The sequence below is a fragment of the Capra hircus genome, chromosome 10, assembly GCF_001704415.2.
Source record: "Capra hircus breed San Clemente chromosome 10, ASM170441v1, whole genome shotgun sequence".
NCBI classification, from domain to species: Eukaryota; Metazoa; Chordata; class Mammalia; order Artiodactyla; family Bovidae; genus Capra; species Capra hircus.
Window position 1 is genome coordinate 57,654,010 of NC_030817.1, and position 15,975 is coordinate 57,669,984.

Consider the following 15,975-nt stretch of genomic DNA (forward strand, 5'->3'; position numbering starts at 1 on the left):
AAGATTTAAAACAGGTGTTGGCTAATGTTTTCTATAAAAAGGGCCCAATCGTAAATATTTTAGGCTTTGAGGGCCATATCGTCTCTATGACACACACTCAGCTCTGTCTGCCTTGAGGCGTGAAATCAGGCATAGACAGTGGGTAAATGAATAAATGTGGCTATGTTCCAATAAAACTTTTATTTCTGAGCAATATCTGAATTTCATATAATTTCAGATGACATAAAATATTATTCTCTTTATCATTTTTTTCTAACCACTAAAAATGTAAAAACCAATCTTAGCTTGTTAAAGATACCTTTAAAATATTTCATAGTAGAATGTTCATGACCTTGTGGTAAGACATAAAAAGCACAAACCATAAAGGAAAAGCATAATATATTTTACTTCGTTAAATATAAAACTAACCAAAAATAATTTAGAATTAAGGCAAAACAAACAAATAAAAAGTCCATGTCAGGGAATTCCCTGGAGATCAGTGGTTAGTACTCTACTCTTGCTGACAAGGGCCCACGTTCAGTCCCTGGTTGGGAAACTTAAATCATTAAGCCGTGCAGTGTGGCCAAGGGAAAAAAAAAAAGCAAACCAAACAAAAAAAGGTCCATGTCAGACATTTTATACCACATTAAATTCCAGATGATGAAAGAGTCAAATATAAAAATTCAAACCATAAAAATACTAGGAGAAGCCATAAGGAAAAAACCTGTTAATGAAGTGATGGACTGGGGAAAGCCTTTTGAAATATGACAAAAATTCTGAAACCATAAAAGACTGATAAATCGAACAACCTAAAAGTAAGGAATTTCTGCATAGCAATAACCACCATTAACAAATAACAAATATTTGTTTTTGCGACTCCATGGACTGCAGCACGCCAGGCTTCCCTGTCCACTGCCAACTCCCAGAGCTTGCTCAAACTCAGGTCCATCAAGTCAGTGATGCCATCCAACCATCTTATCCTCTGTCATCCCCTTCTCGTCCTGCCTTTAATTTTTCCCAGCATCAGAGTCTTCTAATGAGTCAGTTCTCCCCATCAGGTAGCCAAACTATTGGAGCTTCATCATCAGTCCTTCTAATGAATATTCAGGACTGATCTCCTTTAGGACTGACTGGTTGGATCTCCTTGCTGTACAAGGGACTCTCAAGAGTCCTCTCTAACACTACAGTTCGAAAGCATTAATTCTTTGGCACTCAGCTTTCTTTATGGGCCAGCTCTCACATCCATACATGACTACTAGAAAAACCATCGCTTTGACTAGATGGACCTTTATTGGTAAAGTAATGTCTCTGCTTTTTAATACACTGTCTAGGTTTGTCATAGCTTTTCTTCCAAGGAGCAAGTGTCTTTTAATTTCATGGCTGCAGTTACCATCTGCAGTGATTTTGGAACCCAAGAAAATAAAGTCTCTCACTGTTTCCACTGTTTCCCCATCTATTTGCCATGAAGTGATGGGACCGGATGCCATGATCTTGGTTTTTTGAATGCTGAGTTTTAAGCCAACTTTTTCACTGTTTCACTTTCATCAGGAGACTCTTCAGTTCCTCTTTGCTTTCTGCCATAAGGGTGATGTCATCTGCGTATCTGAGGTTATTGATATTTCTCCTGGCAATCTTGATTCCAGCTTGTGCTTCATCAAGCCTGGCATTTTGCGTGATGTACTCTGCATATAAATTAAATAAGCAGGGTGCTAATATACAGCCTTGACATACACCTTTCCCAGTTTTGAACCAGTCCATTGTTCCATGTCCAGTTCTAACTGTTGCTTCTTGACCTGCATACAGGTTTCTCAGGAGGCACATAAAGTGGTCTGGTATTCCCATCTCTTTAAGAATTTTCCATAGTAAACAGTCACAAATAAGAAAAGACTATAATTCAGTAGAAAAATGAGCAAAGGATATGAACAGACAGTTCACTAAAAAGGAAATACAGATGTTTCATGCAGGTATCTTGTAATGAAATGATATACAAACTGATAATAAGAAACATGACATTAAAAGTACATAAAACACTATTTGTCTCCTATCAGATTGGCAAAACCAAAAAGTTTGAGAACACTGTATTGCCAAAGGGAAAGAATAACAAGTATTCTCATGCACTAATGGGTTTATAAATTAGTACATCCTCTTTGAGGACAAATTGGAAGTATTTATGAAAAATCCAAATCCGAATACTCTGTGAGTAGCGGTTTTACTTATGGGAATTCACCTTACAGACATATTCTATAATATATAACATAAAGCATGTGTACAAGATTAGTTATTCAGTGTTATTTGTAGTAGCAGAAGAATGAAGCAACCCAAATGTTCATCAACAGGGAAGTAGTCAAATCAATGATGGTACATTTTGAAATCATACATATGCAGCCATTGAAAAGAATGAAGTAGTTCTATGCGTGATCATATAGAATGATCCAAAATATATGGTTACATGGGAAATGTGTATAATATTGGTGTACACTGCTACTATTTGAGGAAGAATATATAAACATATTTGCTTATAAATATGTAAACTACCTTTGGAGGAATACATGGATATCCATGGATGTTTCTGAGTAGGGGACCTGAAAAACTGAAGAATAGTAACAGGGAGAACACTTCATTGTATCTTGGGGTTTGTTTGCCTTTTTTTTTTTTGCTACCTTTTAAATTTTGGAATGTGACTGTATTATTTATTCAAACCATTTTAGAATAAAATAAACATGTCAGGAATGTTCATTATGATGTCATTTAGAGTTAAAATGTGCAAGAAACATCTAAATTCCCATCAATAAGATGTATAAATTGTGGTCAAGTCATTCAGTGACATACTTGAGCACCATTAAAACAAATGGGTTAAGCTCTTCATGTCAACACTGATATATCTCAAATTTGTAATGTTAAGTGAGAGAGGTAAGTTATACAACCTGTCATTGGCAGGTTTGAAAATATAGTAAACAGTGCTTTTCAGCTATGATATTTTGTTCTTTAAAAAAGAAATTTATTGCAAGTATAGCAGAAAATCTTATAAATCCATTAAGCTGCTACATGGGCACATGAGCTTTTTAAGTTAACCTTTATATTTTTTAGTGTATTTGAAATGCTGCATAGGTTTCTAAAAGTTAGGAAAGTGTACCTTAACTGGACCATGGAATCTTTGCAAATGTTCCCCATCCTAAGGGCCCCTGGTAGTGTTGTAGGCAATTCCCGTGGAACTATTCCAGCCTAATGCTGTTAGGCTGTTGGGACACAGAGCACCCCCTAAACCTTCCTACAAGAGCTAGAATGCTACTCAGATGGAAACTACTCTTCTCAGTGGCCAGCAGCGTTTCTTTTGTGTCTACCTGAGTCTTCTTGTCTTTCAGGGATGTTAGTGGTGAATGTAACATGGAGAAACAAGACTTATGTAGGTACACTTCTTGACTGCACACGGCATGATTGGGCACCCCCGAGGTAAGCACGCCACAGCTTTTTGTCTGTGTTAGTCTGAACCACCCCTATCAGTGATCCCTCATACCTCTATCTTGTTAGAGTTGGATAGCTTTTAAAGGACACTCAGCTTTTAAAGGACAGTATGGTATAAAAACAAAAGAAGCCATCATATTCATCTGGCATTTAAGAATAAATCAGTTAGGTGTTGGTTTGGGTAGTAATGGTGAGGAGATCCTGTTTAAGCCTTTATCTAGAATGACTGAATTCTGGCTTCTACCTAAAGTCACCTCAAGACCAAGGTCAGAATCTGACTGTGGGGGAACAAGCATTCATTGATGATGTTTTTTGATAGTAGCTATCTCTCAGAAGTTAAAACTCAAGAACATTTTCAGTTCCATAAGCTCCTTTAGACAATCTGGATTTCACAAAGACCTTTCAAGTTGCAGTTGGCCATAAGACTGATATTTCAGTGAATTTCATCTTACGGCTAGTTCCTATTATTAATTTCCACTTCATCAGGGTTGGGGGAACCCAAATCTCAGGGAATAATGTATAGCTGCCGTCAGTGGGGTCGCACAGAGTCGGACACTACTGAAGCGACCTAGCAGCAACAGCAGCGGCATGCAGGTAACATCCTAGAAGCTCACCAGTGATGCAGTTAGTATGTTTTCAGAAGTTTCTTTAACAAATTATATTCATTGAAAATGATAGTTACCATTTGGACAGTTCTGGAGGTTAGCTGCAGCTAACCTGGTTTGAAGGTAGCTTCTTTTCTTAATCATATCTTGTTGTGTTTGTCATTTGCCAAGGTTCTGTGACTCTCCCACCAGTGACTTGGAAATGCGCAATGGTCGGGGTAGAGGCAAACGCATGCGTCCCAACAGTAACACGCCTGTCAATGAGACAGCCACAGCCTCTGACAGCAAAGGGACCAGCAGCAGCAGCAAAACCCGAGCGGGAGCCAATAGCAAAGGCCGTCGGGGCAGCCAGAATTCTTCAGAACATCGCCCACCTGCCAGTAGCACCTCCGAGGATGTCAAGGCCAGCCCTTCCTCAGCTAATAAGCGGAAAAACAAACCCCTTTCAGACATGGAGCTGAATTCTAGCTCAGAGGACTCCAAAGGGAGCAAACGTGTCCGTACGAATTCCATGGGCTCAGCCACTGGCCCCCTCCCTGGGACCAAGGTGGAACCCACTGTTCTAGACAGAAATTGTCCTTCCCCAGTCCTGATTGATTGTCCCCACCCAAACTGCAACAAAAAGTACAAGCACATCAATGGACTTAAGTACCACCAAGCTCATGCCCACACAGATGACGACAGCAAGCCAGAGGCAGACGGAGACAGTGAGTACGGAGAGGAGCCCACCCTCCATGCAGATCTCGGGAGCTGCAATGGCGCATCTGTCTCACAGAAGGGTTCCCTATCCCCTGCCCGCTCAGCTACCCCCAAAGTTCGGCTCGTGGAGCCCCATAGCCCTTCTCCTTCAAGCAAATTCAGCACAAAAGGCCTCTGTAAGAAAAAGTTGAGTGGGGAAGGGGACACAGATCTCGGGGCCTTATCCAATGATGGCTCTGATGATGGACCCTCAGTAATGGATGAAACAAGCAATGATGCTTTTGATTCTTTGGAAAGGAAGTGTATGGAAAAGGAAAAATGTAAAAAGCCCTCTAGTTTGAAACCTGAAAAGATTCCTTCCAAAAGTTTAAAGTCAGCCCGGCCCATCGCCCCTGCCATTCCCCCACAGCAAATTTATACCTTCCAGACAGCCACCTTCACGGCAGCAAGCCCGGGCTCCTCCTCAGGCTTGACCACCACTGTGGTCCAGGCCATGCCCAACAGCCCCCAACTGAAGCCCATTCAGCCCAAGCCCACTGTGATGGGAGAACCTTTCACAGTCAACCCTGCCTTGACTCCAGCCAAGGACAAGAAAAAGAAAGAGAAAAAAAAGAAGGAATCTTCAAAGGAACTTGAAAGTCCTCTGACCCCTGGGAAGATATGTCGAGCAGAAGAAGGCAAAAGCCCATTCCGGGAATCATCGGGAGATGGGATGAAGATGGAGGGCCTCCTGAATGGCTCCTCAGACCCCCACCAGAGCCGACTGGCCAGCATCAAGGCAGAAGCTGACAAGATCTACAGCTTCACAGACAATGCTCCCAGCCCTTCAATTGGAGGCGGTAGCCGCCTAGATAGCACTACCCCTACCCAGCCCATGACCCCGTTACACGTAGTGACCCAGAACGGAGCTGAAGCCGGCTCAGTCAAAACCAACAGCCCTGCATACTCTGACATTTCCGATGCCGGGGAGGATGGAGAGGGCAAAGTGGACAGCGCCAAATCCAAGGACCCTGAGCAGCTGGTCAAGGAGGGGGCCAAGAAAACCCTTTTCCCCCCTCAGCCACAAAGCAGAGACTCGCCATATTACCAAGGCTTTGAAAGTTACTACTCTCCAAGCTACGCACAGTCCAGCCCAGGGGCTCTGAACCCCAGCAGCCAGGCAGGAGTGGAGAGCCAGGCCCTGAAGACAAAAAAGGATGAGGAGCCTGAGAGCACAGAGGGAAAAGTGAAGAATGATGTCTGTGAGGAAAAGAAGCCGGAGCTGAGCAGTTCCAGCCAGCAGCCCTCCGTCATCCAGCAGCGCCCCAACATGTACATGCAGTCCCTGTACTACAACCAGTATGCCTATGTGCCCCCCTACGGCTACAGCGACCAGAGCTACCACACCCACCTCCTGAGCACCAACTCTGCTTACCGACAGCAGTACGAAGAGCAGCAGAAACGGCAGAGCTTGGAGCAGCAGCAGCGAGGACTGGACAAGAAGGCTGAGATGGGCCTGAAGGAGCGGGAGGCAGCCCTCAAGGAAGACTGGAAGCAAAAGCCGTCAATTCCACCAACTCTCACTAAGGCCCCCAGCCTCACGGACCTAGTGAAGTCAGGACCCGGCAAGGCGAAGGAGCCAGGGGCAGATCCTGCCAAGTCAGTCATTATTCCCAAGTTAGATGACTCTTCCAAACTCCCCAGCCAGGCCCCAGAAGGACTTAAAGTAAAGCTGAGTGAGGCCAGCCACCTAGGCAAGGAGGCTTCTGAGGCCAAGACAGGTGCCGACTGTGGCCGACAGGCAGAGGTGGATCCAATACTCTGGTACCGACAGGTAACTGTTCTGGAAGGAAATGGAAATACTGTTGGATAGTCTTTCTCTCTTCCTCATAAATCAGGGCCGTCCTTACGTAGGGAATCAACACAGTATAGATAGCAGGAGAAGTCTATCATGTTAGGGATTCTTTACCTTCGTAAATCATTTTAATGTTTTTTTAAAAGCACTTTTTATACCAGTGAAAGAGGTTTTTCCCATTTAACAAGAGAGGCCCAGGTGAGTTAGCTTGATTTGTCTGGAGGTACTCAAGACTTCACCAGCAGAGCGAGAACTGGAGCCAGGTATCCAGTGATGCCTAATCGTGCCTCGTCCACTGTGTGGTTCCCACAGAAGGGGGAAAGGTGGTCTCTCCAGTTTTTAAAGTAGGCGGAAGCACACTACTCAGACTGAATTACTCTCAAAAAGATTTTGTAGGCAGAGTTAGAACTAAGAGCTTGGTCTTACTTGTTTCTCTCTTCATGAGGCTTAGGAAGAACCCCTTTGGTGCTGCAGTGAGCCCGCCCTCCCCGAGCGGAGGGGCCCCTACAGCTTTCTGCCCCCAGACTTGCTCTGAAGAAGGGAAGCCACCTAAATATCCTTGGAGCAGGAACAGCTTCTTCCAGTCACTTCCCTCAAATGCTTGTTTTCTCATAGAGAAGACCCACCAGTGGATTTTTCCCACTCTTTCCCCACATTTTATATCCTTTTGTTGAGGGGAGGGGACAGGCATTTAAGCAGGAGGGACTGTAGTTGATTTTGAACGAGGGTCAGTAGAGGCCAAGGTCCCGCAGTGCCCCAGGTGTCTGGTATTGTCTGCTTTGCTCTGGTGTTTCTACTGGGACCTTGGGCTTGAAATCTCTCTCTGTCTTATCTGTACAACACTCACGTCATTCTGTGATTGTCGCAGGAAGCAGAACCCCGGATGTGGACGTATGTCTATCCTGCCAAGTACTCGGACATGAAGCCAGAGGATGAGCGGTGGAAAGAGGAGCGGGACCGCAAACTGAAGGAGGAAAGGAGTCGGAGTAAGGACTCTGTTCCCAAGGAGGATGGGAAGGAAAGCACAAGTAGTGACTGCAAGCTGCCCACGTCAGAGGAATCCCGCCTTGGGGGCAAGGAGCCCCGGCCCAGTGCCCACGTGCCTGTGTCCTCCCCTCTCACCCAGCACCAGCCCTACATCCCCTACATGCACGGCTACTCCTACAGCCAGTCCTATGACCCCAGCCACCCCAGCTACCGTGGCATGCCCGCCGTGATGATGCAGAACTACCCAGGTACGGCACCGCAGCCCAGCTGCTGCTCCGGTCACTGGGAAGGGAAACAAAGCAGATTTCAAATCCAGTTTTCTTGCTCAGCTTTCTTGCTAAGGCTACTGAGGCTCAGGTAGATGGTAACTCTGATGTGAATGTGGTATTGTGGACACTCTAACCCTGAGCTCCTTGAGTGACCCCTACTTGCAGTCTGTAGGACCACTGCTTCCTCCCTTGCACCAGGTGGAGGGTTGACTCTGCAGTCAGTTTTTGTGGATAACTGAAGGTGAAACCCCGTCTACCAGAGGCATCTTCCCTCAGCTGGGATTTTCCAAGCACATACTTTAAGGACTTAACCACTGGCAGTCCAGCTGTTAAGGCTCCGCTTCCACTGCAGGGGGCGAGGGGTCTATCTTGGTCAGGGAACTAAGATGCCTTGGCGTATGGCCAAAAGAAAACCACATACTCTATATTTTGCAGTGTGCTAGACACTGGGGGGAAAATAAAAGAAGTAGAGGAGACTACTCCAGTCCCCTCAAGGAGCTCACAATTTAACTGCAGCAGGAGAGACACGTGGAACAAAGAAAAATTCACATCAGGAGAATGCATGTATTCATTTGCAAGACCGTGGTTAGCATAAAGTCATCAGGCAGTCAGGGAGGGGAGGTCCAGTGAGGGAAAGGTTCGGTTTGGGAAAATAAGCTCTTATACTGCCATGGAGTATGCGAGGAGGGGAGGGCAACACAGAGTAGGAGTTTGAGTGGTTTGAACTAGTCAGGAGATCCTTCCTTTACTCGCTGATCTCTGTTGGCTGAAGAGCCCTTCTTCCACTTTCCGGAGCTCCCACCTCACTGTAGAAAAGCAGCTCAAACAGTCTTGATATTGACATTTTAAGGCAGATTCTAAGTAGAACATGTGAGGTTTTCAAACAGAAATAGGAAATTGTCTCTTCCTGCAGTATTCCTTTCTCCTGTTACCCCAGTCCTTCTGTATAAAAACCGTAGTTCCATTTGATGAGTACTTGCTCTAGGCCAGGCACTGGACTATGTGATTCATGTACATTGTCTCATTTAATCCTCTCTGTCACCCTGTGAAATCAGTATTAGTATCTTCATTTTGATGGTCAAGAAGTTGAACCTCAGAAGGTTAATTTGAGCTAATGAACTTGTTGATTTGTTCAGAGGTACCCAACTGGTAAGTCTCAGAGGTCAGATTTGAGCCCGAGGATATGACTTCAAATCCAATGACCTTTCTAATCCTATGACTGTAGCACCTCTTGGAGATGAATCTGAGACTTGGGCTCTAAGGAAGGTGATTCCCCAGAAACTGAGGGCCACGTTCCTAATATCCCTTAGCTGTTTGCCTCCGGAGCTCAGTAAAGGAAGGACATACGAGTCTCAGCCTAAAGACACTGTGGTGGAACACCCCTCAGCCTGAGCTTCACCAGACTCACTGACGCAGAGTCTCTCTCCTGTCTCGCCCATCTCTCTGACTGCTTTATTTCTCTCTCCCAGGTTCCTACCTGCCTTCCAGCTATTCTTTCTCCCCATATGGCAGCAAGGTCTCGGGGGGTGAAGATGCTGACAAGGCCCGAGCCAGCCCCAGCGTCAGTTGTAAATCCAGCTCAGAGTCCAAAGCCCTGGACATCTTGCAGCAGCATGCCAGTCACTACAAGAGCAAGTCTCCCACGGTGAGGGACGCGCAGAGACACTGGCCACTGTCAGGGACCAGGGAGGGTAGAGCCAGGGTCTGGGAGAAGGTGGGCTGGCTCGAGTCCCAGAAGCAGTGTGCTGTGGCCGACCTGACCTGAGCTCCCCCGGGCACCTCCTTGATTCTTGGGTGTCCTGCATCTCTAAGGAGTCAAAGTGTGGGCTCGGGGCATCTTGCTTTCACGTGTGTGCCTCACAGTAGAGCTTTTGTGTCTGCTTTCCTTTCCAGATAAGTGATAAAACTTCTCAGGAGAGAGATCGGGGAGGCTGTGGGGTGGTTGGGGGTGGCGGCAGCTGTAGCAGCGTCGGGGGAGCAGGCGGGGGTGAAAGGAGTGTTGACCGGCCCCGCACCTCCCCTTCTCAGCGCCTGATGTCCACGCACCACCATCACCACCACTTGGGGTACTCACTGCTCCCAGCACAGTACAACTTGCCCTATGCAGCAGGTAAGCCTCGCCTCCCCACTGCCGTCCAGTAGCGCTGCCAGAGCAGGGGGCCCTGGCAAGAAGCCCCTCCTCCTCCTCTTACCCTTCAGCCTCCAATCTGTCCAGAATCCTAGCCTCCTGCAGACAATCAGTATAATCATAACATTTACTTCCTCCCTTGGAGCTCAGGGATTCTCAAACTCCTCCAGAAAATTGACTTTGATATTCAGAAGAATAAGGAGCAGGTGTTCCCACAGCCAAAGAGTAACAAGCAACTGAAAAACAGAGCCTAACTGTCTATCCCCAGCTGTTAGATCTGGCCAAGTATCAGAGTTTCTTCTGTCAGCACCCCAAAACTCAGTGGAGCTAGGCATTGAAGAAACTCCTCCCAGCGCCCGCCCAGCTGGCAGAGAGAGCAAGTGCTGCACTAACTTGTCCTCCTCCTCACTCAGGGCTTTCTTCTACAGCCATTGTTGCCAGCCAGCAAGGCTCGACTCCTTCACTCTACCCACCCCCCCGGAGGTGAGAATGGTGAGTAACTTTTTAACTCAGAGAGACAACACAGAGAGAGCAGGGATAGTTGATACCTGGATCGCAGAATCCCTGTGGAGCCTCAGTGAAAGCCATCTCTGGGCTGCGGTCTGGAAATGGAGCAGCCCAGGCCAACCAAGCCTCTTGTTGAAGTTTCCCGGGAGCCTCTGAGAGGGGCTGTGGCCACGCGCCTCCCCTGGGGACCAGGACCGGCCTCCCCTGCAGCTCATTTTCTTGGAGCGCCACCTTGTGGTTTTACCAGCCGGTTGAGCACCCGGTTCTCTGTCCCTGTTTCCCTTGCAGAATACCAAGTGCCCGGATAAAGTCAGCTTCACGGGCCGGACTGGCTTACCCAAGGAGGTGCTGGAGGTGCCGTTTAGACATCAGTTAAATGGTGTTGCTCATCCTGTTTGCCGTTCCCACCATGACTGAAGGCAGACCCTTGGCTATCTCGCCTCCACCAGACCCCCGGACTCCCCGACGCTCCGTCTTCCTCAGGAGCTGGAGAGCTGGTACTTAGCAAAAATATTTATTCTCTTGGCCATGGCCGTGACTGTCGTGGCCTCTGTGGAGATGAAGGCACGGGGAGCAACCAGGGGAACATGGCCTCAGCCCAGAGAAGCCACTGCTCTGTTCCCCAAGCCCCGGTCAGCCGCCGGAGCAGCACCAACCCCCAGGGAGGGCCCCCAGCACTGGGCAAGGTCTGAAGACAGCACAGCAGCCATACCCCTCACCATCATTACCACCATCACCAGACCCTGCATCTCCCCAGTGGTTTGGGCCCTGGGAACTGGCAGCACGTGGAGGAATTAGAATCTCAGGAAAGAAATTGGGGGCTGTTTTCTCTGCAGTTGTGAAAACAAGGTCTTCAAACGTGAAGACTTCTCCCCTCTCACATGAGCACATGTAAATGCTCAGAGCCCAGCCTGGAAAGGGAGACCAAGGCATCTGCCCACTGTGGCAGAGGGCTGGGGTCCCGAGGCCAAGCACCGGGCTCCCCGGGGATTCCAGGCGAGAGCTGGAGCATGAACGGAGTCTGTGAACGAGACGCTGCATCCCACCAAGTCCTGCTGCTGCTTAGCCTCCCCCTTGCCCTTTCCTCATCTTCCTCCTGACCCCTTGGTGCCTTTCCCAGGGGCATCTCATCTCTCTTCTTCTTTTCCACTGCTTGGCTTTTAAGACTCAGGCAAGTAAAATCGTATTCCCCCAGCATGGGGAGCTTTGGAGTCTGCCGGGAGGCAGGCCCTGGGAGGCCTAGCCCTCTGAGAGATGTCCTGTCCAAGCAGCCATCCAAGTGTCGGCCTCATCAAGGGGTCCAATTCTGTCCAGCCCAGTTTCTCTGTACACAACCACATGACTTCCTATAGCTCAGCCTGTAGCCCCATACGTGCCAATATGAGCCGTGTTTCTTTGTAACACACGTTTTTGTTTTAGGGAACACTGCACCTTGGAGGGCATCTGTCTGTTCCTTAGACCCTAGGACAACACATGCAAGCCATTACTTCTCAGAGCCACCGGGTGTAGTCAGTGGAGCTGTGCTCTGAGGCAGAGGCAGTTCTCTGCTCTCCTTAGAAGTGCAGTCCAGTCCAGGCGTTATGCTATTTGTCCTGGGAAAGTGACAGTGATCTGGTAGCTTTACTACAGTCGCTTCTTCCCCAAGGTGTGGGGAGCTTTAGCTCTTGTGTTTGAGATATCATCCCTTTGTCCTCCTCTCCTGTCTTTCCTTGACCCTCTGGACTGAGAGATGAAGACTTACAGACACCAACCTGGGTTAGAGACGAGTCTTTGTGACCAGAGTGCCAAAAATGACCATTGAAGAGCAGGGGCTTGGCTCTGACAGTGTGGGGCATGGAGACGGAAGACAGTTAGCACAGCACCCAGCAGAGGCTGCTTCCCGAGGTCCCTGGAGCCCTATTCTAGAGAGGCTCAGGGTCTTTTGCCCAAGAGGGGCCCCCCTGATCTATAGACCTTTCCACTAGGTTCCCATGGCCTTGTTTTTGTTCAGGTTGGGTTCTGAGCCCTCTCCCGAACCCCGCTGACTTAGACATCTTAGCAGGCCCTGGAGCAGCCTCCCTGTCCCCCTCAGTCCTTCTGCCCCCCACTGCCCTTTTGGGCCGTGCTCTGAGCAGTGACTTCCCTTTTACCCGTGGAAGTCGTCGGTGTGGACACCTTCACCCCACCTCACCTGAGTCGTCCCCACCCAAAAGATGGCTCTAAATTTCAGCCTGCTCATGCCCTCCCGGCTCCTGTTGGGTGGAGTCTTGGGCCCATCTCTGTTCCTGTTTGTTTTTAAATATTGTGTGTTTTGTATCTGTGGCGCTGTCTTACAGCGTGCCCTGTACATATTGTGAAGAAACCGTTTGGAGCAATTTCCTTTTCCGTTGGGCAGCCATAGCCCGGGATTCCTGCCCGTTCCACTTTGTTCTGTTACAGAGAAGAGGAACTTCTGTGTTAGCAGGGCAGCCTTGGGTTCTGCAGAAGGGAACAGCTCTTTTTTTTCCTCTCCCCCTTAAAAAACATTTGGCTTTTTGATCCTTACATCCTGAAAAGCAGGAGCTGAGCTGCCCAGAAGAGCAGGTGAGAGCATCGATGGCAGAACAGCACTGCCTTTTCCTGATCCTCCTGGTCCCCGATCCTTGCCAGGCCTGTCGTCCCTCCCTGAAGTGACATGAAGCAGCAGCAGTGACGGGTGAAACAGAGCCTTGAGGAGCACTGAGTGAAGGGCTTGCTGTCCCCCTCTAGCCTCTCCCCCTGGGGAGGAGGACCACAGGCGGGGAACCCGTGGCACTGGCAACCCAGTCGTAGGCATGAGACTCTCAAGGATCCCCACCCCACTTCACCCCAGAAAAGGCTGGACGAGTTTGCTGCTAAGGGCCGAGGTCACCAGACCAAGGCTCTGTCTGAGCTATCCCTGGCCCAGTTCTCTTGACAGACACGGCTCATCCGAGCCCCACAGAGAAGCTGGAGGGAGGCAGCCTCGTGCCCAAGTAGGACAGCCAAGGCTTGGAGACCTGCTCTTTAGAACTCAAATCTGCTTCCTCCTCATTTAAGTTGTGCCAGTTCCCTTCATTCCCTTTCCTTGCCTGTACATGTATGTATACATGTATATTTCCTTCTCTTACCTCACCCCCTCCACACATCTCAAGGTCAATGGACCACATGCAGAAGGCTTAAGAGGGCACCCATGAAATGAAATGATGCCTCTTGAATCTCTTCTCTCCAGGCTCCAAGGTGGGGGTGGGAGGCTTGGTCTTGGGAGCGGGAGGAAAAGGCCACAGAAGGGCTAGTGTCATTGTATACGGGCCACTCGTTATCCCACACACGTTATCCCCATCTCAAGTGTCTACTCCGATGCCCCCAGGATTCAACTGGGCAGCTAGCTGGCCCCCTAATTCTGGGCCTTCGTTATTTGTTTATTATTAGGACATCCCAGGAAGCTTTCTGCTGATCCTCTGCCATGGGCCCCTCCTGGGACTGAGCTCCTCCCAGGCCCCGTCCCCAGCCCCTCCTGCCCCAGCCCACCCGCTTGCCTTGGTGCTCAGCCCCCCATTGGGAGCAGGTTGGGGCGAGCTGGAGGCCCGGGCTGGAGGGGCAGTGTTGCTGTTCATAGCTTTTGTTCCATTGGCGTTGCTCTGTTGGATTTAATTTCAGTCTTCCTGATTCTTCCCTTCTGTAAAGTGTACATTACCAAGTTCCTTGTTTTTTTATATATATATATAAATATATATATATACAAACTGTACTCTTTTTGCCTTTGTACATTCAGGCAAGAAGAGAAAATAAATCTTTTTAAGAGACAATCACAAATCTGTGAGGGCTGCTGGTTATTTCTCCCGGAGTCTGCTGCTGAGCTGCCTCTCCCCTCCTCACTCTCCCACCCTCCCTTAGCTCCCTGACCTTGCGGTCCTGCTCCATACGCATCCTCGGCTCCACCTTCCCTGGCTGATGGCATGCTGTTGAGTCCAGTGTCCAGACTACATGCCCTGCAGCCCTTCCCTGGCCTGGCCGCAGGCTTTCCCAGGAGCTTTATCCTGGGCCCTGGCCTCTCCTGTCGCCCCGTGCCAGCCACCCCGCCCTCATTGATCCCATTCACCAAAGTGGCTTTGGACACTCACCAGTGAGTGGCTTTCACACTTGCTGTGAAACTATGCAGCTGGGAGCTCTCTAAGTTTGCACTACTTAAACCTGCCTGGGAGTTAGACGATTTTTAGGACTGAGTGGGAAACTGAACACTCCCCTAGATGCTAGTCGCCAGAGTTGGTCGGACTAGAGCCCAGAGCATCATGCCTGGCCGGTGGACTCCTTTGGCTAACCGCATCAGAACAAGGGCTACGGGCTTATGGGTCAAGAGCATTTGATCAGAATTTCAAAGGGCAGTATGTTCAGAAAGGCAGCCCAACCAAACCATTGTTCCACCTCTTGAACTTTCTCCCTTCCCTCTAATTTCCTCCTCCCCTTTTTTCCCTTTCTCTCTCCTTCCTTTTCTTAATTGGCTTTGGAACTGAAGTATATTTTTAAATTATTTGTTGTATTTATTGAATAAAGTTTTTAATGTCCCTGTTCTTAAATTTAGACTTAGTTTGCCTTTCACATATCTCCCCTTCCAACTCCACCCTCCCACTCCCAAGATATTTCACCTTCTAAGTTGTTTTAATTGGAGTGCAGAATTTGGATACCATATTTCTGTCCTGCCAGTGGTCTCATCTAGCAAACATTTTATCATTTTTGAAAGAGAAATAAACCTGAGCTGAGTGCCCAGGTTTCCAATTCAGCCTAACTCTGGTTGTGTTAAAGAGGATCTACCAGCAGATGGCAGCAAAGTCCCAGGTGTGTTTCCTGTCCACTCTGCTAGCTTTGCAAACAGAAAACTGTTTTTCCTGGTTCTTTATCTCTGTCTTGTAGATTCCTCGGGTTTCAATTTAGGATTCAATCTGAATCCTAAACTGCCTACATTAACTTGGCCGTTATCAGCCATCACATGGATTCGCACTGTAAATATCTCACTTGTAATGACTTTACAAATGACTTGTAAAGTCATTTTTCAGATTCTGTTCAGTGGAAGACATTTTCAAAGTCCTTCACATTTCAGTTGAATTCATCTCTAGGCCAAGACTTTTTTTGGCTGCACTGCACAGCATGTGGGATCAGATCCCTGACCACAGATTGAACCCATGCTCCCTGGCAGTGGGAGTGCAGATTCCTAACCACTGAACCACCAGGGAAATCCCTAGGCCCAGACTTTCTCTACTAATACCACGTAGGATGGAGGTGTTGAACTCACTTCTTTTCATAAATGTTATATAGGGTCCAAGCTTAATGACTTGGTCCAGTAGCTCCACAAACAATGTGATAATGCACCAAAGACTCAGAAAGAAAATAAGGACAGCCACAGTTCAACAGTAAGTAAATAGTTCTAGCATCGTAGGAGGTAGAAGAACATGCCCAGTACTTCCTTTGGGAAAACAGAAGCAAAGGCAAAAAAAAAAAAAACACTAGTAAACCCTTGAGAAACTTAAGACC

General features: G+C 48.1%; 1 protein-coding gene across 4 annotated transcripts in view; it reads left to right on the forward strand.

Moving 5' to 3' along the window:
• ZNF609 (zinc finger protein 609) overlaps positions 1-15,027 on the forward strand; it is a 197,559-nt gene extending 182,532 nt beyond the window's left edge. Inside the window, exons 4-10 of one of the 4 annotated variants that reach the window (XM_018054335.1) lie at positions 3,342-3,429; positions 4,218-6,558; positions 7,448-7,814; positions 9,305-9,480; positions 9,729-9,945; positions 10,377-10,455; positions 10,759-15,027. In XM_018054335.1, coding sequence (XP_017909824.1) covers positions 3,342-3,429; positions 4,218-6,558; positions 7,448-7,814; positions 9,305-9,480; positions 9,729-9,945; positions 10,377-10,450 — 3,263 coding nt within the window. In that variant the 3' untranslated portion in view covers positions 10,451-10,455; positions 10,759-15,027. The remainder of the gene's footprint in view (positions 1-3,341; positions 3,430-4,217; positions 6,559-7,447; positions 7,815-9,304; positions 9,481-9,728; positions 9,946-10,376; positions 10,456-10,758) is intronic. The other 3 variants (XM_018054336.1, XM_018054337.1, XM_018054338.1) reach the window with 3 other exon arrangements.